The 27,186-nt window shown below is 44.4% G+C and overlaps 1 protein-coding gene across 2 annotated transcripts in view; it reads right to left on the bottom strand.

Moving 5' to 3' along the window:
* Positions 1–5,912: 5,912 nt before the first annotated feature.
* Positions 5,913–27,186, bottom strand: part of MTMR6 (myotubularin related protein 6) — a 35,869-nt gene continuing 14,595 nt past the window's right edge. Inside the window, exons 3-15 of one of the 2 annotated variants that reach the window (XM_084767615.1) lie at positions 25,823–25,985; positions 23,934–24,091; positions 20,988–21,116; positions 17,788–17,922; positions 16,441–16,554; positions 15,122–15,254; positions 14,278–14,387; positions 13,803–13,928; positions 12,893–12,942; positions 11,906–12,106; positions 10,294–10,425; positions 9,393–9,519; positions 5,913–8,008 (exon numbers count right to left, since the gene is read on the bottom strand). In XM_084767615.1, the coding sequence (XP_084623741.1) occupies positions 7,760–8,008; positions 9,393–9,519; positions 10,294–10,425; positions 11,906–12,106; positions 12,893–12,942; positions 13,803–13,928; positions 14,278–14,387; positions 15,122–15,254; positions 16,441–16,554; positions 17,788–17,922; positions 20,988–21,116; positions 23,934–24,091; positions 25,823–25,985 (1,827 nt within the window). In that variant the 3' untranslated portion in view covers positions 5,913–7,759. The remainder of the gene's footprint in view (positions 8,009–9,392; positions 9,520–10,293; positions 10,426–11,905; positions 12,107–12,892; positions 12,943–13,802; positions 13,929–14,277; positions 14,388–15,121; positions 15,255–16,440; positions 16,555–17,787; positions 17,923–20,987; positions 21,117–23,933; positions 24,092–25,822; positions 25,986–27,186) is intronic. The other variant, XM_084767616.1, reaches the window with a different exon arrangement.

The raw sequence follows: 27,186 nt of genomic DNA on the forward strand, positions 1-27,186 counted from the left end.
TCCTCATGGCTTTCAAGGCCATGGCGACTTTCTTTCTGTCTCTACTACTTACTGCCGGAAGTGCTTATATCAGACAACAATGGCGTGGATGCCTCCTGCTTGGGATGGTTAATTCTCATTGTCACCTAAGATCTGGACTCGCTAAGGAGTCAAGTCTAGGGGGGAATTCCTCCTCCTCCTCCTCCTCCTCCTCCTCTTCCTCCTCCTCCTCTTCTGCTTCTGCTACTCCTCTCTCTCCTCTCTCTCTCTCTCTCTCTCTCTCTCTCTCTCTCTCTCTCTCTCTCTCTCTCTCTCTCTCTCTTCCCCCCTCCCCTCCTCTCTCATTGGAGAGTAGATTAGGTCAACTGAGGTGGGACGATGTACCCCACATGCCCTAAATGTGACCAGTCACCCCCTGCTCCTGCCACAATAACTGTCCTGACGCGGTAGACTGTGTCCCCTGGAACTGTGATCCAAACAGACCTTCCTTCCTTCCCTAAGTGCCTCTGTCTGGTATTTTGCCAAAGCAATGAGACAAGTGGCTACTACGCTAGTCCTAAGGTGAAATGGCCACTAGGTGGCATTTAAGATTGTTAATAACTTCCTCAAACTGCCCCTTGCTGAGTTTCTCTCTTTCTCAGGTTTTCCAGTGCTCTTCCAACCACAGCGCCCTCATCTAGCTAGATTTCAGGGCTGCGCACTCAGATACTCAGATCACCGATCTTACTCCAAGACGCCCCCAGGAAATTGTACACACATCTTACAGCTTAGTTCTCCATCATAAACTGATGAGTTCCGGATCCTCTCTCTAACTGACGTCTCTCCCCCTAATACCAAGTGTTATAAGACAGCCCCTCCTCAGTACCCCATGGGCATCGCCAACACACTTGAAAACAAAGCCATCTTCCCCAGCCTGGACTGATCTGCTTTGGCAGCTCCAGGGCCCCATCACTGAGTTTCCCTCTACTCATGCCTGGGCCCAAACATTGAAGTCAGATCACTGTCTCTCTCACTGCAAACCAGTCTCCACCTGCCTTACTGAAACCCGGGGCCAAGTCCTGGCTTCAGCAGCTTTAGTCCTCAATTTTACCACCACTTTTAGAGGCCACATAGCTAGCTCAGCAGTGCTCCCACTTGCTATGCAGTAGACGTCACAACGTGTAGCTCTCAGTGGCATCAGCTGCATTACAGGCTACCTACTTTTGTCCGTGTCAAATAACGAACATGTAGCCTTTCACTTAGCTCTGCATAAAGGTCTGATGGGTGACCTTTTGACCTCAGAGAGCTGGAAACTCCACCCTGAGAGCACACCAACAGTCATTTTCTTTTTTTTTTAAAGCATGATCCTGTGAAGAACCAGCAACTGCACTTTTGCAGAGCACTGCACTGATGTGTCAGACTGGCCATCCTGGGCCTGGGGACTCCACCTGGACTATTGTTTTTCTAATCAACGCTCAATAGAAGGAGACCGCCCTTCGCACATGACACAGGCAGGCGGAGAGGAGAGAGCAGCAGCAGCAGCTTCAGACCAGGCTTGAGCGCACGTGGATCAGCGAACAGGCCGAACCAGCCTCCGCAGGCCAAAAACACCAAGGGACCCATCCTGTGGAACGGACACCGGAAGGTTCACTCTTTTTTTCCCTTTAACCTTTTTTCCCTTCTTGTGTAAGCTAGTTGGGGTGTATAATAAAGTTGAATTGTTAAGAAACAGAGCCTACAACTGAAAGTCAAGTTCTCCCGTACTTTCATGTGTGCAAGTGGGTGTGAGGGTGCAAGTGGAGGCCAGACGTTGACATCCCGAGGCTGCCTCGATTGTTCTCTACCCGATATTTTCTAAGACATGATCCTTCACTGACCCTGCAGCTTGCACTCTGGTCTTGGCTGGCTGCCAGGGGGCGCCCAGGAACTGCTTGGCTGAGGCTGCAGGTGCTCGGCGCCACAGCAGACCCTTATGTAGGAGTTGGGGATATGAATGCGGGTTCTCATGTTAAGCACCTTGCTCCCATCTCCCCAGCCTTGGGTTAGAACGTCTTTATACCACAAGAGTAAAAACTACAGCCCTTGCACAGGGGATGGGGATGAGCGCAGGGAGCCAAGGCGACAACTTGTATCCAGGGCCAATTGGTCACTACAGGGCTCACACCGAAAGCTGCCTAAGTCACCTGGGAACCTCTGAAAATGCTGATCTGAAGACCTGTGCCATCATACAGATCCGCTGAGTTGGGAGCGGGCTCCAGACTCCACATTTTAGCAGTGCCATCTAAGTGATTCTGATACTGTGGAGCAGGAACCAGCTTTTGAAAAACACTGATCTTCCTAGCTCCTCTCCCAACCCCCTAATACATGTATATTAATACTGCAGTTTTATGATTTTAAAATATCAAATACCTGGCACCAAATACGATTATATGACTCAAACATACCAGACAGCTGACTTCAACCCATTGAAGTTGCTATGGAAACCAAAGGTGATGGAGGGTAACTACATTTCTAATGACAGGACTTAGTTCCTGCTCCGGGATATCACAGACTGTATCATTTTCTGCCGTAAAAGAACAACAGGGGACCTTTCACTGGCATTCCTGCCACAGTCAACAGGCTCAAATCCTTGGCCTGGGTTGGATGGCTCTCAGCATCTTCCCCCACTTACTACATTCTGAATGCAGCTCACACGAATGCCTTGCTCTTGTGTATACACACACACACACACACATACATGCACACAATGCATTCTGTACACACACACACACACACACACACACACACACACACACACACACACACGGGGTGGGGAGGGGCTGGTTGCCTTCTTTCCGTTATTCAAAAAGGAAATGAGTTTGCTTCTTTTAAAAAAAAAGTTTTTTATTATTATGTACTCAGTGCTCTACTTGCATGCACACCTGCAGGTCAGAAGAGGGCACCAGATCACATTATAGATGGTTGTGAGCCACCATGTATGTCATTGCTGGGAATTGAACTCAGGATCTCTGGAAGAGCAGTCAGTGCCCCTAACTGCTGAACCATCTCTCCAGCCCCAAGTTTGCTCCTACTAAGTTTGCGCCCTCCTTTCACAGAGGGAAAGGATAGAAATCTTTTTGGCTGGATGGAAGCGATGACTGTGCAAGTGTGAAAACGTGAACAACACACTTGCATCTATTTGGACATACATCCCTTAAAGAACAATGCCTTAAGCAATTCTTCAGAGGAAGCTTCCAGGTCTGCACAAGGACAGTTTGGAACCAGCAGAACATGGTCACTAACCCCAGAAGAAGAGTAGGATGTGTGAAGAGACGTGTCATCCGACCAACAGGTGTCTGCCAGTTGTGATGCTCTGTGCCCTTGTAACACCTGCACATTGAGGCACAACGGTTGTGAGTTTGAGGTCAGCCTGGGCTGCACAGAGAAACCTTGACTAAAACACCAGACCAAACCAAGCAACATCCCCTTTCTTCCTTCTGGGGGTCTCCACTGCCTTCAGCTGATAAGGGAACAGACCCAAGCTTTTTTTTTTTTTTTTTTAAAACAAACCTGAGGTCAAGTAGAACATCCTTGATGACACCACACCCAGAACTCCACACCCACGAAAATGCACACTGAAAGCAGATGAAGTTTAGCATGAAGAAATCATCTCAGTGAAGCTGTCTGCCCTTCGTGATGAAGTGTAGCCAGACACATGTGCCCACCCACGTCAGCAGGGCACACGAGAGGTTGTCAGCTAGTGGTTCCTCCTCTCGCCAAGGTCCCCTTATTAGTCACTATTCTCATGGCTGTGACTATTAAACACTTGGCAAAAAGCAACTTAAGGGAGAGTTTGTTTGGCTCACAGTCTGAGAGGAGACAGTTCACTGTGGTGGGTAAGGCCTGGGGCAGCTGGCTTTGAGACAGCACAGGAATTTGGTGGCTGCTTGCTGACATCTCAATGGGGAGAGGGGGGAAGCAGAGAAGGCAGAAAGCTAGCCAGCAGTTAGCTTTCTCCTTTCCTCCCTCTCATTAGAATGACAGTATTGGAACAGAGCCACCCATAGTCAGGATGTGCGCTCTGCCTTCAGTTAGTTTAAGAAATGCCAACAGAACTCAGAAATGTTACCTCATCAAACACCTTAGATGTTACTAATCTGGTCTGGATAACACACCATCCTTCTCCCTCGCTGGCCCTACAGAGACATATCCACGACAAGGACTTTTCATTCCTATGTACCCATCTCCTAGGAATACTTTGTCCATGGCTGTCAGGCCAAATGTTTGTGAGATGAGTTCACTTAAAAACATCAGGTCTCCACCATAACGGGCTTTCCACTGTGGCACCAGTGGACTCAGCTTGCCTGTGCCAGTCAGCACTGCTGGGCACAACGTCCACAACTGGAATTCTCCCCAGCAGCCTATAGCACCTTCCAGCACTGTGGGGGGCGGGAGGGGAGGGCTACCCAGCAGAAAAGAAGCTTCTAGCCTAGGTCCAGTTTGACTTTTCTATGTCCTTCAGCTGTTTTTGCATCTTTTCTCTATGTTTGAGATTTCTTCAAAATGGGGGGGGGGGGGGGGAGGGCAAAGAAAGCCCCAAGACCCTGGGAGACAAATGAGAGTGGTGAGGCAAAATAGGGCCACACCAGCTTGATAATTACAGCTGTGTCGCCAGAGGGCACTTTTATTTTTATTTATTTATTTGGTTGCTGAACTCTTTCTTTCTTTCTTTCTTTCTTTCTTTCTTCCTCTCTTTCTTTTTTTCTTTCTTTTTTGGAAACAGATTTCTAGGCCAGCCTTGAATTCAAAATGGACCTACTTCCTTCCTGAGAGCACTGTGATTACAAGTTCCCGACACCGTGCCTGGCTGTGCAGGACTTTGGTACATGGACAGAAAACTAAGAATTGCATGGAAATGACATACCGTGAGCAAGAAGATAAGCTATTGGTTTAAAAACAGTCACTTTGGAAAAAGTTTGGATCCAATCGTCTTTCAATATACAAACACAAATTCTATATAGATAAATCAAGTACTTTTTAAAAAATTAAACACTTGAAGCAATGACAGTCCTGTAAGCGAAGTTAGAGTGTAGGTTTCTAAATGCCATTCCTGGTTAACCATGGCTGACTGCCTAGTCACAATAGCAGGCCTCTTCACTGGGTGTGTACCAGGACTGTTAGCACCAGGATGCGACTGGTCCCCAGCTGCTGGTGTCGCTGTGGGAGGTGGCGGAACACTTTAGATGCAGGGTGGAGTTGGCAGACTTTGGACGACAGGAGCAAGGCTAAGGACTCTCCTCTTTCCAGCTCCTGCCACCTGCACTTCTCTGCTTCCTCACCGTCTCACTCATGAATTAGCTGCTTCACATTGCTACCACAGCCAGGAGGTATCGCGAGTGCTGCCATGTCTTCGCCACCACAACTCAACTCACGGCACTTTCTCAAACCGTAGAACAAAATAAATCCTTCCCGCTCAAGTTGCTTGTTCAGTTATTTTATCAGTGACAAGAAAAACAACTATTAATTTGACTAATTTTATTTATTTATGTGTTTATTTATTTGTTTTGAGACACAGTTTCTCTGTGTAGCCCAGGCTGTCCTGGAACTCACTCTGTAGACCAGGTTGTCCTAGAACTCAAGAGATCCACCTGCCTCTGGCCCCCAAGTGTTGGGATTAAAGGCGTGAGCCACCACCGCCTGGCTAGTAACAATAATTTTAAACTTTGTTCATTCATAAAACTTTTCATTGTGACTATGTGCACACCATGTGTTTGCGGCTGAGGGAACTAGAAGAGGGAGTCAGAACCCCTAGAGCTGTTGTGAGCTGTCTGCTACAAAAAGAGATTTCTTTAAGGACAGATGAGAGCTGCACAAGCTGTGTAAGGGCGAGTGCTCAGCAGGCACCAGGAATGTGCTGCTTTAGCAAAGTGACAGTCAGAGGGTCTTCCCTAAGATCCTCACTCAAGAGAAAAGCATTCAGAGTAAAACAGGAGCATTTAATTGCCTTTAAATAATACATGAAATAACTTACATGCTATACATCTCAATACACAACCAACATAACTTCCAATTTTATAAGACATTTACACAGACTTTTGCCAACATATGCTCTGTACGTCACTTAGGATGTTATCTGTGTGTGAGCACGTAAACACATATGTACATATGAAGTTGAAGATTAGCATAATGAACCAAAAAGATGACTGTGAGAAGTCTGCCATGGAAGTCTAAAACCACAACAACCTGACTGGAACCAAGGCACAGAAACTTCCTGTTGTGGCTACAGAGATTAAGCTTCCTTTCCCGATGTCTAAACACTGTTAATTATACATTGTATTTTTTAGTACATTTATGTTACTTTTTAAAATGCAGTGTTTTTTATTACACAAGGTCTTACAGAAGTGAACTGGAAAAATAAACAGTAGATAAAATCACATACAATAAAGTTTTGTTTCTTTTTTTTTTTTCAAAAAAGATACATATGTTCAAAACTAATACAAGAAATATTATAGACATAGGTGTAATCAGGAGATATATATGGTAACGTACACAGAGTTCTCAGTGCCCTTGAACTGTACCTCACACCATCAATGGTATTAAACTTTATTTTAAAGCTGCCTGGTAATACTGCCAATTGAAAGTCATTTTTAAAAAGATATGCATGTCCTAATACTCAGAATAAACAATGAGCCTAACAAAGCATAATAAGCCCTTTTCCAGAGTCAAGGCTGCTTTTGTTCAACATTAACTGGTTTCCCTCACTGTTCCCTTTCCTGTCCCTTCTGTATTAAAAGAAATATGTTCCACATAAAAATGATGGCTTTAAAATTCACATAATCAGGCAAAAGCTCCAACAACCAGTGCTCCCTCTTTCACTTTACCTGCAAGTTTGTAGGCAGGTTCACTGAAGTGAAATAGTCTAGACCAGGCAGGTAAGCATGTATTTAGTTCGCAGAATGCGCTAGAACTTTGCCATTTTGAATGTACAGTTATCCAAGGATTAAACCCAACCACAAAGTGAGAATGAACAGAACGCAGTAACCCGAGAGTGAATGCCAAACGTGCTTATCCTAAGAAGTCAGTCCCCTAAGCTCTACATAAGGAACTGTCAGCGGCAGCTCGGAACAAACAACAACCAGAACAAAGTCTTCAGTGGCATTAATTCTGAATATGAGTGGAGCTGGTCAATTACAAACTACCAGATTACGTCTACAACACACACACTGCTGTGTGTGACCCTCAGGAAATGCGAGTGCAGTTCTGTACATGAAATAAGGCTCACTAAAGGAGAAACCAAACATCTTGCCCTGGGCTGTAACCCTGAAGAATACACTGAGAATTACTTTAAGGCTGCCTCAGGAGTACTTTTCATGGCACTTCAGTGCTAAAACATCACTAGACGGCAAAACCCGCAAACAGTCACACAGCTCCAGAACTGAAAGCACATGCGTGTCAACCATTAAGGGTTCAGGTTGTCAGGGCTGCTTCCTCAGGGTTAAATTACACTTAAGGAAAGCCGTTTGAGCTTGGCTGTAATTAACATCTGAATCAACAGACTGTCAGCTCACTCGTGTACTGTGTAAATCATTTCCAGAGAGTGCACACATCACCACTCACTTCCTACAGAAAAAAGTCTATCGCTCTTGCTACAAACGGCACTTCGCTGCCTCCGTCCTCTCAAGAGCCGTTAAGATCCTTTTCTCAACTACCCATCCACTGCTAAGCCCCGAGGTCAGTCAACAAATCCCCCTGCCCATGTGTCCAGCGCATCCTCACAACCACACATTCCTACAGCACGGTCACCAGGAGATGCTGAGGGAAGCTAACAAGTCATTCTGGCCACGCCGTAGTCCAAGCTGACCACGGCAGGCTCCGACTTAGAAAACTCCTCGCTGTAGTCACAGTACCGATTGTCTGCTGGGCTGCTGCCCTCTATAGCTCGCAGCGTGTCGTTCACCGGAAGCAGACTCTGCTCTTTCAGACACAGGGAGGGTTTGAGGGGAGGCGATTCAGGGTGAACAGCATGAAGCAAGTCCTTCGTTAGGATGCCATTTTTGTGTTGCTTAATTTTCTACAACAAAACATTGAAAAAAACATTAGTAACTACAGATGTGAGGTGATTGATCTACGTGAGGTGAAGGGAAGAAACATGTTTTCACAAATGTTCCCTTTGGGTGGAACACACAACTAAAAATGTCAATAGCTTAAAATTTATCAAAGAAAATGCTTCATTAAAATTTTAAGTTGGTCAATTGATTCAACCAGATTTGACTGCATAGGCCACTAATCATTTTCTAAGGACAGGGGTGGTAGAGGGCACACTCAAGCTGAAGTCACTAGAACACAGCGATCACACCTTATTCAGCTGAAGGCCCCGCTGACTATGATAAGCTTCTCACAGCACGTCCCTCACTAAGGGTCACCAAGTGATCGTATCAGCCTTTGGAAGGGAACATAACTTTTTTTTTCTCTTTTAAACAAGTGCCCTGTAGCAGAGCATCATGCTCTCAAATCCGCTGTCTCCAGACAATTGTCTCATGCTGCCTAACGACCTGCCCTTTCTTTTTCTTTCTTTCTTTTTTTCTTTCTTTTTTCTTTCTTTCTTTCTTTTCTTTCTTTCTTTTCTTTCTTCTCTTCTCTTTCTTTCTTTCTTTTTTGGTTTTTCAAGACTGGGTTTCTCTGTGCAGCCTTGGTTGTCCTGTTCTCACTTTGTAGACCAGGCTGGCCTTGAACTCACAGCGATCCACCTGCCTCCCAAGGGCTGGGATTAAAGGCATGCGCCACGACGCCCGGCTACCTTTTCTTTAACACTAACATATCCCTTTACAGTTTCCTCAAATAGTCACCACCTTCTCATCTAAGAGACAATGAAAAAACTTCTGTCTCTAAGGCAGACATGCCCATCTCCCTGAACAACAACAACACAAATGGTCTAGCATTAAATATATACACACATACATCTTTCTTATCTTTTTTGGTTATGCATGATGGCAGGGAAATGATTATAGGAAAATCTTAGAGTGCAGAGAGACTTAATGCACAAATAACAAAGTATAAAGGTGACAGTAAGGGCCGGGCGTGGTGGCGCACGCCTTTAATCCCAGCACTCGGGAGGCAGAGGCAGGCAGATCGCTGTGAGTTCGAGGCCAGCCTGGTCTACAAAGCGGGTCCAGGACGGCCAAGGCTACACAGAGAAACCCTGTCTCGGAAAAAAAAAAAAAAAAGGTAACAATAGTGAGGTGGAGAAGACAGAACAGGCCAGACAAAGCTACCTGTGAGAACCCTAGCAGACAATTAGTATCTAGTATATAATGAACCCTGACAAATCAAAAAGAAAAAGGCCAACAGGCCAAGAGAAAAGTGAGTAAAAATGTGTACGTTTATTCTCATCAAAGGAAAACAACCCGAAATGGAAGACCGTGCCATACAGTAAGTTAGACAACGCGGATACTTACAGACTCTAGGTCTCTAATGTCTTCCTCTAACTGCTTGTTCTGCGCACTCAGGTTCATAACTATGTTCAGTACCGACTGCCGAGGATGGAGCGTGCGATCAAACTGGTGGTACATGTTTCTCCAAAACCTATGACAAAGAAGTTTACCAAACACCATTAGATGAACAGTGCTCTTCAGAGCTCAGCTCACACAGCAGCCGGGGACAGCTCACACAGCAGCCAGGGACAGCTCACATAGCACAGGCTCTGCAGCCGCCTGAAAAGGGAGCTCACACAGCATCAGTGAGCAGAGAGAAGCACCAACTGCTCTGTCCTGACCAGCACACACTGTACACAGTAACCAAAACTCCACATTGCTCATAAACATACACTGTATGACCAGCACATGCTATACACAGGTTCCAAAACTCCACACTGCTGATAAACATACACTGTATGTTCACTAAAATTAAGAAAACAACTTAAAGCCATGGGAATACTAACCATCTTGCTTTGCTCATTATTGTATGCACGTGTAAAATGGTCGTGCTACACCCCATAAATGTTTACTTCAAATAATATTTTTAAGGGCTAGAGAGATGGCTCATGGTTAAGAACACTGGCTACTTTTCCAGAGGAGCTGGGTTCAGGTCCCAGCACTACGTGGAGGTTCACAATCACCTCTAATTCCAGGTCCAGGGGATATGATGCCCTCCTCTGGCCTCCACAAGCACCACACACGCATACACTCACATGGTGCACAGACACACACACACACGGGCAGAACATTCATCATCACCACCATCATCACCACCACCACCACCACCACCACCACCATATAATAATAATAAAATTAACAGTATTCTTTAAAGTTCTCAAATTTTGAGAAAAATCATGCATAAATGCTTCAGTGACCAACTTACTTAAAATTGAAAGAGACCGTATTTGGCTCCAAGACTGTCAATCCCTGAGATTTGGAACTATAGAGAGGATTTAAGTACTTCTTCTTGTCATCCAAAAGAAAGGGCCACAGCGAGTAGGTCTTCTCCTTCAACCTGAGGGAATGGGGACAAGGTGAGTCTTACCCAGAGACGCACAGCGCCCTGCTAACTCTAGCGGCTCCCGCGCAGGCTGACCTCTCCTGCCTGAGTTCTGCTTTCCCTGTTTTCCTTCTCATTTGTGACCACATAATAAACATGTCTTGAGCACAGCACAGGTCGGCCAGTTCCTCACTTTCCACTTAGGGATTCTTCTCCCATCCCAGGACTGGCAGGCAGGCCTTGCAGCAGCTGCTCTGCCTTACTGACGGCCCCGTGCTGGGCCATGAGGGCAACCACCACAGGACAGAAACACCTATCAGAGGAGGAGACTGAAGTGCCAGCCATGTGCTTGTCTAAAAGCACAGGGGTGATGGACAAATGCCTGCAGAGGAGGCGTGGCCACAGCAGGTAAGCCTGGCAGATGCTGCAGGCATGCATGTACCATGTGCCCCACGATGGCCCACAGGCATGTTCTAAGAAAGAAGACTAAGAAATATTCATTTTTATTTTCCTCTTCTCATTTTTCTTCTTTGTTTTTTGTTTGTTTGGTTGGGTTTTTTTGGTACCAGTTGAGAAGTTTTTCCTAAAATAGATTTGTACACCAAGAAAAGTCATGTGATGCAAATTATAAGAAGTCACTGTGACTGCAACCCAAAGCTTATGTCCTCTTGTTCCTTACTGCTCATCTCTGCACAGTCCACTCACTGCTGGAATATACCTTTAGAACTTCCCAGTCTCCTCAGATCTGCTCTACCAGGAACATGGGCACGTGGCTGTCTTCAGACTACAGCCATGGCGAGTCTCTCTATGTTCACTTGGAAGGTCTAGATTTACTCTTACTGTAAGAAGTCTAAACTCGGAATCCAAACCCAAAAGTACAAGCTGGCATAAAGACCAGGTGAGGGACAGCAGTTAGTTAAGGACTGTTAGGGTCATCCCGTAACAACAGCCAACACTAGCAGGCTTGTTTGCCCAGCAGGGAGGACAGCCATAGACTGCTGTCTTACCATAAGATAAAGCCACTTACTGCTACAAAAGTGACTAACACTTTCTGAGAAACAAAATAATGTAAAGATTTCTCTCTTGTAAAATATCCATTCAAAGAGAAAAGAAGCACCAAGCGAAACTTCTAGGATACAGCAAAGGGTTCTTGTTCTGGGTACTGGCTATACAAGCTGTGCGTGTGTGTGTGTGTGTGTGTGTGTGTGCGCGCGCGCGTGCGCATATGCACATGGGTGGTAAGCTGACCTCATATTCTACACGTTCCTTTCTGAATACTGTTATACTCCAATGTATATTTCAAAATGCATTTTTACTATTACCTGGAAAAGTGGAGATATTAGTAGGGTACTTTAGCTACAAAAATACAGACAAGAAACTCTAAAGTAAAACTCAGTTCTATCTGAAACTGTCAGGCACTTCATTCTACAGCCATGATTTGGGGGGATGGCTTAGGCGGTGCAGAAGGGAAAGGCTGCTTTCCTCATCCACTTACTTGAGCTCCTCTCTTTCCTTCTGACAGTTGCCAAGGAAGTTCCCGAATTGGCATGAATGTACGTGCTCATGGATCTGAAGAAGAAACGCTTCGTTGAACTCAAAGGCTTGTGGGAACTGCTCAGTGAGATGCCACACACACTCCAAGAACTGAGTAAACACCGGTGAGACTTCCTTTGGGTCACCATCCAAATGGCCACACCTAACCCCCCAGAAAGCACAAACTTTTAAAAATGCCCCTGAAAGAAGTTATTTGCTTAGATACTATAAACTTAAATGTGGAAGAATGCTGGATGAATGTATCAACAGGCAATAAAGCGCTGTTTAGCCAATCAGCTGGGCAGAAGGACAGGAAGTGGAAGGTGGGACTTCCTGGAGAGGGAGGAAAAGTGGGACGGTTAGAGAGGGAAGGGTTTTTGACGGTTGGAACTTGATCTGGACCGGCCCAGGGGTCATAGTGGCAAGTGCTTGGAATATATGTATGTTATAAGGTTTAGAGTAGTTTGTTTAGTTTACGAGTAGATTAAAATCAGTTCAGACTCTGCCCAGTGAAGTGCTGGCAGCTTTAAAGTACGTTTCAGTCTCCCTGGGTCAGTTATTTGCTTTGTAGGCCGAACGGATACAAAATACTGTAACACTTAAACATACAAAACTAATGCATACATGTATTACATATGTAATATGGACATAGGAAGTCCATTTGGAGCCATCATTTTAATGGGCATCTGTAACTCAGTCCTCAGAAAGTAGAAGCAAGAGTCCCAGACACTCAAGGCCTGCCTTGCTACAAGACTGCTCGTCTCAGACAGCCAAACCTCAGTGGCCGTGAGAACTAACAAAGGCACTAACAGAAAAAATGACAGCCATTAAGTCTGGCTTCATACAATACAGAGCTACAGTTCGCACACCACAGAGATGTGCGAAGTCCAAAGACTGGGAACACAAAAGTATAGTTTTGCAAAGATCTAAGTATATAACTGCTACTCACCTCTCTGAAAATTTATGCCCAAATGATATCCAATCTTTTTCTATTAAAACCTAGTGAGAAAAAGCAAAGTCAACTATATAACTATTCAACTTAAAAAAAAAAATACAGTGGCAATGCTGCTAAGTACAGAAATTAAAAAATAAAAAGACTATAGGTAGGAGGAAAAAAAGCCAGAACGTAGACACAGATACAGCGGCCTTATGACAGACTACAGTGGGGACACAGCTACAGTGGCCTTATGACAGACTACAGTGGGGACACAGCTACAGTGGCCTTATGACAGACTACAGTGGGGACACAGCTACAGTGGCCTTATGACAGACTACAGTGGGGACACAGCTATAGTGGCCTTATGACAGACTACCTCTGCTGTACTTACGGGAAGCACACTTGGTACACATGGAAATAACACCGAGAGGCTAGAAGAAGCCTGCTGTGAAAGCTGATCTAATCAAATACTGAACAGAAAATGAAAAGAAGGTAAAATCCTGACTAGCAGAAAACTATTAAACTAGAAATTCAGTTTTGTAGACAGATAACACCAGGCTGTTTCGGTTAACATCAGGGTTAAGTACTTTTGCTAGGTAAGGGTGAGAGAGAAAATATCAACAATTTGTTGTAACACTTTAGGGCAGTAGTGGTGGTTGGATGTCAATCTCTAAATCTAAAGTAGTTTATAAAAAAGAGGAAGAAACGTGGCACAAATGGAGATCAGTCTGACTGCAGTCCCCTGCAGTACAAGCGCAGACATCAAGGGCCCAGGAGTCTTTAACCAGAGCTGCCCTGTGCAGGGCCAGCTGCCTAGCAGAATCTACCAGCTGCATGGCCGCAGTATAAAACTGTCTCTGAAAACTGCAAGCATCCCCTGGGTAAAGAACTCACTGGGGCCGACGGTGGAACAAATCCTTACCATGAATCCTTTCATTGTTCTGTAGTAGGAATCCAACAAGAGGGAGCCGAGGGAGCACACCTGGGAGGTCCTATCCCACCCGTCCGAACAGTGTACCAGCACGCTTGCGTTTTCAACCACTATTGCCTGGGGGGGGAAATGACACTTAGAACCTTGTAAAATTCCTTTTACATAAATCAGTAAGGTTATGAACTAAAACCCACACCAGAAAATATGTATCATAAAGAAGAGCTGGCCCTGCAGTGACACTGTTGCCACTACATAACTAAAACAAAAAAACAACAAAAACAAGGCAAATGAATAACAATGTTGCTTCTGAATAGTTGAGGATGGTAAACCTCCATCTTAGGTGCCTCTTCAAACTGAAGTGGACCCCATTAAAGAGGCAAAGAACAGTAAAGGTGTCTGAGCATACGAAGGCTAAGTCCACTCTTTCTCAGCCGTTACAAACCCCAGGCCAAAGAGGGATAGTTACTTTGGCTAGGAAGATTGCCGCGTCCAAAACAGCCTTGATATGGCGAAGCCATCCTGAGCTCTCCAATCCAGAGTAGAAATCGTTGACAGAAAGCCCCTTGCTGCCATTCACTACAAAACAAAGAAGTTTTCCATGAGAACAGGGATAGAGTGCCCACTGCTCCCTTCAGGCTCTCTCAAGGGGAGTGAATTAGGGAAAACACACATAAATGAAATGTGCCATTAGGAGCTGAATAACGCTTTGCGGGACACTTCCTGTCTTTCCTTAGGCTTAAGAGAAATGTTCAATTGCCTTTAGAAAGGTAGCACAAATGGCTAACTATTTTATATCTTCCTTTGTTTGAGATTAGGGGATGACTGGTATACTCTATGATCTCTGACAACAGGGATCTGTCAACAGGGCAGTGGCCACCAAAAAGTGGCTACCGAGCACCTGAAGTGAGCCGTCGGTATAGAGGACAAAACTGCTTTCTAAGACTGGGTGACACTAAAGGTCTCGCAGGCTGTGGCTGCGCACACCTGTAATTCCAGCATCTGATAAGCGGAAGCATTTCAAGCCTTGGCTACAGAGGTAATTCCAGGACACCTTGGATTAAAGCAATTGAGTAAGGTGGGGAAAGGGGAGATGGAGAGAGAGAAAGAGAGGGGAGGAAGAAGAGGGAGAGGAGGGGAAGGGAATATCCTATCAGCTTTTATGCTGACGACATGCTAAAAACAACACTTTTAGTATATTTATTAACATCAATCCCACTTTCTCTTTACTCTGAGTGACTGACTCAAAGCCCTATGGCTTCCGCAGTATTTCCATGGCACAAAGCTATCTAAGAGCTGTACAAGAATCATACCTTCCAGTAACTTCTGAAGGCTGGATCTCATGACATGAATATTTTCTATTCCGACAAATTGAAATCTAATATTAGAATAGTTGTCTTCGTTTTCATAACCTTTTCCGGCTGCTCTGTTAGCCATTGCATTAAGCTAAAATTCAAAATTTTAGAAATTTACAATCAAATTATTTTTTATCTTTAATTTATCAAAATGCCATAAAAACATTAAGTCACACTATACAAGCAGGAGAGCATTTAAAGTAACTCATCAACACTGAATAAGCTACTACTTTTTAGTAAGCAAAACTGCCACATCACCAGCAATGTGCAGGGAAATGTGGTTGTTACAGAGGAAAACCTAGTCCAGAAGACTCAAAATACAAAAAGATAATGCAACTTTCCACACTTCTGTGACATCTCAAAAGTAAAAAGGAATGTTTCCTGTCTCAATCTGGATTTGGAGATGGCTAGGGCTGGAGAACTCAGCCTACCGCATCAGTCTGTGAGCATCAGATGTGACTATGGCACTAAGCCACGAAGCTGGTCCATGGAAACCCAGCACTGTGCCGCAGCTGTGTTGTGCACAGCATTACCCTCCGGCCTAGCTCAGCTCCAAGAATTGGGTCTCAGAGAAACTGCTCTCTAGAGGAAACACAGTGATCCCGAGACAGCCTTAGGGCTTGCCTTGCTGGCTTCTTTCACATAGCATGTTACTATAATTACTATTCTTCTCATGTGAGTATAGGTGAAGAAAATGACGTAAACTGGGTGAAAGTAGCTTTATATTAAGTGAACTGGCCTTGGCTTGGTAGCAAGTACTGTGAACTGTACCCACGGACTCACCAGTTACCCAGCCACCTATGAAGACTGAAGTAAAATTAGAAATGTGACCACATTACTACTACTTAATTTTAAACTTAGAAAAGTGGAAAAAAGTAGGTATTTTCTGTATCAATGGCAATTATATAAATAAAAACTATTAGGTCTTGAGCTACAAATCACAGTCAAACCTCATCTTCAAAATGTATACATCATTATCATTTTTATGTATAATATTATCTAAAAAGAACCATTAGATTACAAGCCTCCAGTAAAAAGGGAACACATTTTCTTATGTGACCTTATCAACACTGGAGTCTTAAGAAAGTCTTTTATATTCAACAAAAGATCAGTACCAATTTCTAATTTTTACTACTTTCTAATTTACTCAAATTAATCTCATCTTCTGTATTTTCCATTGTCTTTTGTGAGACTGTACAGTGATAAAAATCACTCTAAATCAGCTATGGCTGCTTTCACAATGCTGCCTAAAGTCACTTGTGTTCTATAGTGCTCACTCGCTTTTTCTCATCGCTTTCTCTTATTTTCTCATCATTCCAGATTTTTGAAGAAATCCTCACTATAATTCTGCCAATGTCCTTTTGTGTATCCCACCAGCTCTGCATGCGATGCTATAATAAAAATCAAAATAAAGTTAGCTGTCACCGTTGAAGACTGTAATCACTCTAACTTCAGGCTCCTATGTGAGTCAGCTGTTTAACATGCACATAACAGAAGTAAGGGTTCTGATTCGGTCTCACTGGTAAGAACTTAGCTTTGTACCACAGACGCCAGGAGAAAAGCGATTTCCTGTTCATTACAGTTCTCGAATTAGATGTTTCCCATGTTAAATAATTGTTCCCTCTATTTTTCAATCTTTCAAATTATGGTCAAATTACCTTAACACAAAATGTTTTGTTAGTTAACAGTGTTATTAACAAAGAGCAGTGGGCCGGGCGTGGTGGAGCATGCCTAGGGTGGAGCACTGGGGAGGAGGGAGAAGGAGCACGCTGAGCTGCCTAGTGCTGATGCTACACGAGTCCCGTCTCAAAACAACTGAAACATCATCAACAACAACAGAAAGAAAAGTACAGGAGGGGGAAAAGTACTAAGATTTTCTAATTTTTTCATACCACACACTATCTGGTATATCCTCACGATAACGTAAGACTTAATACATCCTCAAGAGCTCCATATGTGGCAGGGTGTGGTGGCGCACAGCTTTAATCCCTGCACTGGGAGGCAGAGACAAGGTCTCTCTGAGGAGTTTTAGGCCAGCCTAATCCACATAGTTGTAGGAAAGCCAGAGCTACATAGTGAAACCCTGCCATGAAAAACAACAACAACAACAAAAAGAAAAAAAAAAATCAAAAACCCAGAGTTCAGCCTGATGGTGGTGGTACATACACTCAGGAGGCAGAGGCAGGTGGATCCCTATAAATTTGAGGCCAGCCTGGTCTACAGAGAAAGTCCAGAGCAGCCAAGGCCACACAAATAAACCCTGTCTCAAAAACCAAAACAAAATAATAACAAACCACACACAAAACACAAAACCCCAGAGTTCTATATGTCCATAATTGTTTTATTGTTTTATATATACGAGTGTGTGTGTGTGTGTGTGTGTGTGTGTGTGTGTGTGTGTATGATGTGCGTACATCAGGACACAGAAGAAATCATGACCTAGGGCACTGAGAACTGGTCTCCTAACTTAGTAACCCTCAAAGGACTGATTTCCTTCACAGCACTAGCCTTGGTAATTTAAAGCTACAATTCAGGTATGTTGTAACTGGGCAAATATGCTTATTCCCACTAAGTAAAGACATAGAACAGTAAAGATGCCAGACTGCATGGCACTGGGTACACACCTTGGGCCTGGTATCCACAACATACATGTAGCGGTTTCCTGGGTTGGCTTTACTAATGGCTTGAAGCAAATGTTCGTCCTCCAGGCACCTGGCACTGAAGCCTGACAATGGCTGGCTACAGCGACAAATGGCAGCCTGATGGTAAAAAGACAAGAACCAGGTTATAAAAGGACCCTAAGGGCTTAAGGAGAAAGGCACTAAAATCAAACACACAATCCATTTAAAAGTCCGTGAGAAAGCTAGATGGCATTAACTTTAAACAACTATTTGATTTCAATACTTGTCAGAATCTAGACGCTGCCTACACGCCCTGTGGAGGTTTGAATGAAGACGGCCCCTACAGACTCATGGGAAGCAGTATCATTGGAGGTGTGGCCTTGCTGTAGAAAGTGTCACAGGGGGTGGGCTTTGAGCTCTCAGAAGCTCAAGCTGGGCCCAGTGTCACTGTCTCTTCCTGCTGCCTGCTGATGCAGATGGAGAGCTCTCAGCTCCTTCTCCAGCACCACGTGTGCCTGCACGCTGCCATGCTTCCCGCCATGCTGACAGTGGGCTGACCCTCTGAACATGTAAGCCAGGCCCAGTTAAATGTTCTCCTTGATAAGAGTTGCCGTGGTCACGGAGTCTATTCACAGCAGTAAAACCCTAAGACACTTTCCAACACTCTATTCTAAGAACATGAAGTGTTTCCTTACATAGCGCACACACACACACACACACACACATTCTCTCTCTCCCCTGCCCCCCCAAACAAACCAAGAACACTGTGGCCCTAAGGAGCAGTACTGGGTCACTTGTCTATCCGGGGGCCAACTCTAAGGACGCACCTGCATCCCAGGTGTTAGATGAGCTACAAGGTACTTTCAGCTCAAGTTCAAGTAAAGAAGATGGGCTAACAATATATACAGAATAGGACATTTTAAGACTTTTATTCTTATTTATGAGTGTATTCCTATTTATACAGTATCATTGGGGAAAGTGTTACAAGTATAAATGTTTGTTTATTTTACACGCACACACAAAATACAACCACAAAAATTACAATCACAGAAGAATATGAGGATGATTATGTTGTTCTTAATGTTCAATAGTTTCTTCCTATTTTATGAATAAAACCTCTTTCTAGTCAGTTTTCTATTGTTGGATGTGGCATCTCACTTTCCTGAGCATAAGCAAGGTGTCTTTTTGTTTTGTTTGTTGTTTTAAAGGAATCCTGGGCTCCATATTCCCATTTTCTGTTTACCAAGGCAACAAAGAGTATTTCTTAGCCTAGCTTTCCAATAAACGACCAAGGCTAACAGGGTGTGTCAAAGGTGGCCGGGTGACTCCCTTGGTTTAAATGTACCTGAACCAAGTTCTAACAAATATGGCATCAGGCCACCAGGACAAGCACAGACAAAGAAACTCCAGCAGAGGAGCAGTGACATTTGGGGGTAAGAGCAGACTGACAACTGGTTTGGCAGAGGACCTGCCTGCTACAGGAAGGAGCTGGGAGAATCCAGCAGCAAGGTCAGGCCACAGGGGCTGCACCTGCAGGGAGCAGGGTGTGGCTGAGCACACATAAGGGAGGCTGTGACTTCCAGATCCTTCCTCCCCAGAAACAGAGTTTAGTCTACAAAATAGACACCTCAAGACTGGGCCCAGCAGTGTAAGGGAGTGAAGCTGTGAGCTTTTCTAACAAGGGGATGAGCTATAGTCCACTCGGCAGAATGGAGCTCCTACCCCCCTTTTTAACTGTCCTTTTGCTGGCACACCAGCAGAGTGCAGGCTCTGTGAGGAAGCCAAATTCACACTGGTATGCACGCTTCTAAATAGCTAGATCATGAGCAGAGAGCCACCCAGAATTCCTTTTCTTTTCTTTCTTTTTTTCTCTTTTTGGTTTTTCAAGACAGGGTTTTTCTGCGTAGCGTTGGCTGTCCTGGACTCGCTTTGTAGACCAGGCTGGCCTTGAACTCAGGGATCCACTTGCCTCTGCCTCCCGAGTGCTGGGATTAAAGGCGTGTGCCACCACACCCGGCGCAGAACTCCTTTTCAAAAAATGTCTGCTTGAGAGTTGCTAACACCAAATCAGACAACAACAGGAAGCTGACTAAAGACATCCAGAAAAGAGAAAGAACCCTTGAGTGTCACAAACAGTCTCAGGAATAAATAATCTGAGAGTTGGATAAGAAATACAATGCCAGATGTGGTGGCGCACACCTTTAATCCCAGCACTCGGGAGGCAGAGGCAGGCAGATGGCTGCGAGTTCAAGGCCAGCCTGGTCTACAAAGTGAGTCCAAGACAGCCAGGGCTACACAGAGAAACCCTGTCTCCAAAAAAACAAAAAAAGAGAAAGAAATACAGTTAAGGAATTCTTCCAGAAAGACATGGAATGCAGAAAAATAGACTTGCAGGGATGAAGGCTTACACAGAAAGTCTGCCAACTAATAAAAGCTAGGAAGAAAAAAATCAGAGAAAACACTGCAGAAACAGGGAAGTACCTTCTCCAAGCTGAGATTTGAGTTTCTGAACATTCTGTAAACGACATACCAAGGCACATCACTATGAAATTCCAGAACCCAGAGGAAAAGAAAAACCTTCCTGGTGGGGAGGGGAATGTGTTTATGCAGAACACCCTGGGTTCCAGCACAGCAGCTTGTGTGTGCAGACACCTGCCCTAGCACTCACGTGGCCGTGTCTCCTCTATTTGTCCTGACAGAAGCCTTCTCATGTGAAGGCTGTGCAGCCGGCCCAGATGCCTGGTGCGCTTCCTGCTTTTGGGGCTTGCCTTGGCACAAGCAAGCCATCCAGGTTCGCTAAGTGCACGTAGGACTAAAGGAAAACTACAGAAAAGAAAACAGACTCTGTCTACTCACTGGGCCCATTAGTGAGGGATTTCTGGAAAGGAAAGGCAGAGAAGGAGCACTTCAGGACAGCTTCGTTTTAAAACTTCAAAAACAATGTGAAAGGCAGCACGTCTCTGTTAGCAACATTACAATAGCGAATCTGTGAAGTAAAAGTCAGCATTCACGCCTTTGACTCCAGGACTCAGGAGGCAGAGGCAGGCAGATTTCAGGAGTTCGAGACTAGCCTGTGTCTTCTGAGACAGCTAGAGCTACAGAGTGAGACTCTATCTCAAACAAAACAAAACAAAACAAAACATTAGTGTTCTTCCGGAAGTGTAACCTCAGTTCACTGCACTGATAAAGTCAGAGGCTCCTACCTCGGTGCCCTGCCTGCAGTAGGACAGGACGGGAAGTCTGCCCTTGCTCCGGAAGTTGGAACTGCCCACGATCACTGGCCGGCTGGCTGTCCGTGGAACATACAGCTCTCTTGGGTAAGTCTCACAGACCTGGGAATATCAAATGAAAGTACTTAACTCCAATCAGAAACCGAGAGGCTAGTAACTACAGGTAGATTACTGATTTTCACCTCTTCCTCCATTCCTCCAAGTCTAATCCCCTAGTCTTAACCCTAGCTCGCTGTGGAACCATGCATGCCCCCTCCTGCCCCATTCCAAATCCCAAGTGTCACCTCCCTGTAACACCCAGTGACCACACTTATCAGGACACCAGAAAACTTCCTACCAGGCAACACACAGCCAACCACACTCTCCTAAGAACCAGGGAGGAAACAGAAACCAAGGAACACAACACCCACCCAACAAAGACGAGACCAGACACCTAGAATTACATTCTTCCCAATGCCAGATGCCTGGACACCGCATGAACACACAGTCACAGCCAAGATAGCATGTCTCCATGAGAGCCCAGCAACCCTACCACACAAGCACTGAGTACTCCAGCAGAGCTGAAGCACAGGAGAAGACCGTAGACAGCCCGTATGAGTACAATGGGGGGCCTTAAAGAGGCCACGACTAAGTCCCTTAAAGAGATCTGTGAAAACACAGTGGTAGGAAATCAGTACAAGAGTTCAGACCTGAAAGTAGAAACAGAATTAATAAGGAAAACCCCAAATCGGAGAAGCAAGGAAATAAAAAATTTTAAAACCTGAACAGGAGCCATAGAGGCAAACTTCACCAACAGAACACAAGAGATGGAAGAGAGAATCTCCGACATTGAAAACACAATAGAAGAAATGGGTAAATTGGTCAAAAAAAAAAAAAGTTCAATCTAGCTGGGCACCGTGGCACACTGCTGCAATCCTAGCACTCAGGGAGGCAGAGGCAGGGGGATCTCTGTGAGTTTGAAGCTAGGCTGGTCTGCAAAGTGAGACAGAGAAACACTGTCTCAAAAAACAAAACAAAACAAAACAAAACAACAACAAAAATAGTTAAATCTAAAGACACTTCTAGAACAAAACATCCAGGAAACCTGGGACATGATGAAAAGACTAAATTTAAGAAAAACAGGAAGAGAAGAAGGAAAAGAAACTCAGATGAAGGGCACAGAAAATATTTCTAGCAAAATCATAGAAGAAAATTTACCTATCAAAGTACAAAAAGCCTAAAGAACATCAAATAGGGCGGACTACAAAAGAAGACCCCCTCAGCACATAGTAATCAAAACACTAAATGTACAGAACAAAGAAAGAACATTGAAAGCTGCAAGGGGAAAAATGAACAAGTAACATATAAAGGCAAACATATTAAAATTACATCGGGCTGGGCGATGGCGGCACACTCCTTTAATCCCAGCACTTGGGAGGTAGAGATAGGCGGATCTCTAAATTTGAGGCCAGCCTAGTCTAAAGAGTGATTCCAGGACAGCCAGGGCTATACACAGAGAAACCCCCCACCCCCTCAAAACCTCCACCCCCCCACCCCCACCAAAAAAATTATATCTGGCCTCTCAATGGAGATTCTAAAAGCTACCTGGACAGATGTGTTATAGACTCTAAGAGACCACATATGCCAGCCCAAACTAGTATACCCAGCAAAACTTTCAGTTACCATAAATGAATAAAATAAGATGAAACCAAACTTAAATTTATCTACAAATTTATCTACAAATCCAGCCCTACAGAAGGTAGTAAAAGGAAAACTCCAACCTGAAGAAGTTAAGCACACCCAAAAAGACACAGGGAGTAATCCTAGGCCAACAAAATAAACAAGGGAAGTGCACTGCACATTTATACCATCACTATCACCAAAATAACAGAAAACAACAATCAATCACTGGTTATTGATATTTCTCAACATCAATGGTCTCAATTCCCCAGAAAAAGACACAGACTAACAGAATGCATGTGAAAATAGGATCCATTCTGTTGCTGCATAAAAAACAAACAAACAACAACAACAACAACAAAAACCCACCTTAACATCAAGGATTTAGAAAAAGATATTCCATGCAAATGGGCCTAAGAAGCAAGCAGGTGTAGCTTTTTAATATCTGACAAAATAGACTTCAAACCAAACTAACCAGAAGACACGGGAAAGGACACTACATCCCTGTTGAAGGGAAACTTCACCAAGGGGACATTGCAATTCTTAGCATCTATGTACCAAACACAAGTGCACCCAAGTTCATAAAAGAAATGCTACTATAGCTTAAATCACATATCGACCCTCACACACAGATGGTGGGAAAACTAACTCTCACTAATAGACAGGTTATCCAGCCAAAACCTAAACAAAGACATACTGGAGCTAAGTGACATAATAAACCAATGGGTCAAAGAAATACTTACAGAACATTGCCCCCAAACACAAAAGAATATACATTCTTCTCAGCACCTCCCAGAACCTTCTCCAAAATTAACCACATACTCAGACACAAACGAAGTCTCAACAATACAGGAAAACTGAAATAACACGCTGCATCCTATCTGACCACCACGGATTAAAGCTGGATATCAACAACAGAAGCAACAGAAAGCCTACAAAAGCATGAAAACCCAACAACTCTACTAAATCTAAAATGGGTGAAGAAAGAAATTAAAAGACTTTCTAGACTTTCTAGAATAGAAATGAATACACAACACACCCAACCTTACGGGGCATAATGAAGGAGGTCTAGGGGGCAAGTTCATAGACCTTAGTGCCTACATAAAAAGACAGAACAAATTGAACAGATACCATGGGGCAAAAAATTCACCTTTAAAATGTAAAGAAGTGAGGACAGCACGCTGCCTGTAGGTGGCTGTACCCTGCCACATGCTGCCCTCGGGAACTACTTCCCGGCCTGCTGCAGAGCTGCGTGCTTACCTTGTACTCTCGGTTGGCATCAGACAGCTGCCAGTTTGCATTGGGCACGCCCATCCTCTCATATTCCTCAGAAAGGTCAATAAGCTGCCACCCATTTAGTCGTTCGGAATCATTTTGCTTGGGATTATAAGAGAATGCATAGAGATCTTCGTATTTTGCTGCAAAATAATAAAATCAATACAGTGGAATTTATAAAGCAGTGCACTACAAAAAAAACCCCCTAATTTTGGGGGTTTTTCCATTTTTTTCTTTAAAGTCTTCAAAGAAGTAGCTAAGACATGAACATACATGAATTTAATATTTTCTAAGTTTTATAAAACAAATGATTGTAGATAAAGGCATGTGTATGGACTTAAGATTTATGTTATAACAAAAGGTGCTTTAAAAGTTAAATCTTCTATGGCATGCTTTTCCTTTTTCTTGAATATTAAAAATTAAAAACATAAAGACACTTCTTACTCATCCTGTCCCTCAAATGTACTGCAAACAAAATACCAAGACTAAAACTAGAAAAGGCCATGTGTAGTATATGCCTAAAGCCCCAGCATTCACAAGATGAAGGCAGAAGGACTCTAAGTTTGACAGCAGCCTAGGCTACATAGTGGGAGCACATCAAAGAAGGAAAGAGGGAGGGAGGGATCAAACAGTCACAAACACAGAGAGAGAGGGGGCAGGGAGAGCATGACACTGCACTACACATCCTTAAGTTAATTTAAGGGGTGTGGCTGTTCTGTCTGCCTTTATGTCTGCGCAGCACATTTGCTCCCGGTGCCTGTGCGGGCCAGAAGAGGACATCAGGACCTATGGAATTAGAACTCTCAGCTGTGAACTATCATGTGGGCGCTGGGAATCAACCCTGGTCCTCTGGAAGAGAAGACAGTGTTCTAAACCACTGAGTCATGTTCTCCAGCACCAGAATTACCCTCTATTATAGGCCAGCATGGACCGAACCAGAAATGACACTGGCATCTAACCATCTTTGTTCTTTCTCTCGGTTCAAACTAGGACAACGGACTGTATCAGACTCCACGTGCTCACAGAGACCACGGGCCTGCTCCTAGATCACTCACGTGGGCGCCCATCTGAACTGCTTAACTGAAATCAGGACTACAAGTAATCTAAGCTCTGCTGGGGTCAGAAGCCTTCAGACCCCTAGGCTTGGTTAATGGTAAGATCAATCTACTTATAGGGCTTCTATCCCTCCCAATGCTCCATCTACTAAGACGGGACTCACTCTTATCTCCCGGTGCATCTACCCCCTCAGCCACTGCTGAGGACCATGACCTTCAGTGGCTTTTCACTTAGTAATACCTCTTTCACTAGTAGAGAAAACCCACATTAAAAGGAAAATGAGGAGCTAGGAGAGGCTGATCAGTAAAGTGCTTTCTGTGAAAACTTGAGTTCAATCCCCAGCATCCAAGTAAAAGCCCAGAGGTGGTAGCACATGGCTTAACCCCAGTGCTGGGGAAGTGCAAACAGGTGGCTCCTTGGGGCTCATAGCCTGCCAGCCTCACTTAAACTGGCAAGTGCCAGGTCCCAAATGACTATCTCAAACAGTAAAAGTGCATTTACTCCTAAGTAAAGGCACTGGACCCCGACCTCCATGTACACATGCACCCGTGTGCTTCCACATCTGTACATGCCTGAACATATACACAATGTTTCCCTTGTCTATTAAGAAAGTTTTAAAGTACTAATACAAGCTAAGGTAACTTCAGGTTTTATGACAAATACCTTTCATAATTCCTCCACTGGATACCATTCTTACGGATCAAAGCATTAGGTTCTATTATTTCTAAGCCATTGTGGGGTATTTCTACGCCACCTTAAAGCACCCTGGAAGAGCCATCTCAGTTACGTGCGTGAGCTCTGCTGCCTAAGAACCGTACCTTGTCTGGACAGCTGCAGCAGAGAGTTATAGATGTCATGGCAGTCCCTTTCCCTGGGAACAATGAAGTGCACGATCCTGAAGTTCTTGCACTGAATCACAAGCGGGCATCCAGAAGTGGTCAGAGCCAGCTTCTCCACGGAGGCAATATGGTGGTGAAGTATCTACAGCGTAAGTAGACAGCCCAGTCACCAACACACACAGCGCTGACGTTTGGTCTGCCCTACAGTGCATACCCGTTAATGCTCAAATGAAGTCTCAGATGCTATGCGCCGTCACACTTCACATGTCTCGGTGATTGATGCCTGAGCCAGGAATATGCTGTCATCCTGTTTTCTCCATGATGCTAAACACTGGCTGAGTGAGGGGACATAGTCCAGCAGCAGCGACAGGACGGTAAGACACGTGCCCAGGGCTCTCCCTCGGGAGCATGCCATCCTTTTTCCTACTCTTTCTGCATAGGGTGTAGTTTGCATTTTACTCATTTGTTTCTATGGACTAGAAAATGATCTCTGTGAGAACAGATGTTTTATACTAAAATTGGCTATTAGTTCTAAAATGGTGATATGAAAACACAAGAGCTACTCAGTAACTATCTGCTAAAGGAATGAGGGGATAGGGAGGAAGAAAGGCATCAGGTAGTCATGACAACCTTGAAGAACAAGTTGAGAGGATCAGCCATCCTGGATAGCAACAATATAAAAGCTACTGTTAACAAAGAAGTGAAGCCGGGCGTGGTGGCGCACGCCTTTAATCCCAGCACTTAGGAGGCAGAGGCAGGCGGATTGCTGTGAGTTCGAGGCCAGCCTGGTCTATAAAGTGAGCCCAAGATGGCCAAGGCTACACAGAGAAACCTTGTCTAGGAAAAAAAAAGGGGGGGGGGGGAAAGAAGTGAAGCAGGTAACTTGCAGTCAATATGCCAAACTCACAGGACGACAGATCAACAGCATCCCCCGAGTACACGGAAGCTTTACTGTGAAAGAGTTGGGTCTAGCAACAAAAGAAGGAAGCAGCCAACAAATGGTACCAAGTCCCCATGCCATGCCATCCACTTAAGTCTCTCACAGATGGATTAAGAACTGATGTGTGGACAATCTGTACTCAGCAAGTTAACAACACATCAGTGGCTCATCTGAATTAGACAGGCAGGTATCTTTAAGGTGGCCACGCCAGTGTTGCTGAAGCACAGGAAAACATGACGTTCCACTGACTGAAACAACCATCATGAAGGAATAATATGAAAGTTTAAACATGTATCTCTACAAGACACAGCAATGTCTTTTTATTCCAGGAAAACGTCCAAGACAAATCCCAGCACATTTTTGTTTTGTTTTGTGTTTTTTGGAGACAGTTTCTCTGTGTAGC

This window comes from Acomys minous, assembly GCF_964271855.1.
Source record: "Acomys minous genome assembly, chromosome: 18".
Lineage (NCBI taxonomy): Eukaryota > Metazoa > Chordata > Mammalia > Rodentia > Muridae > Acomys > Acomys minous.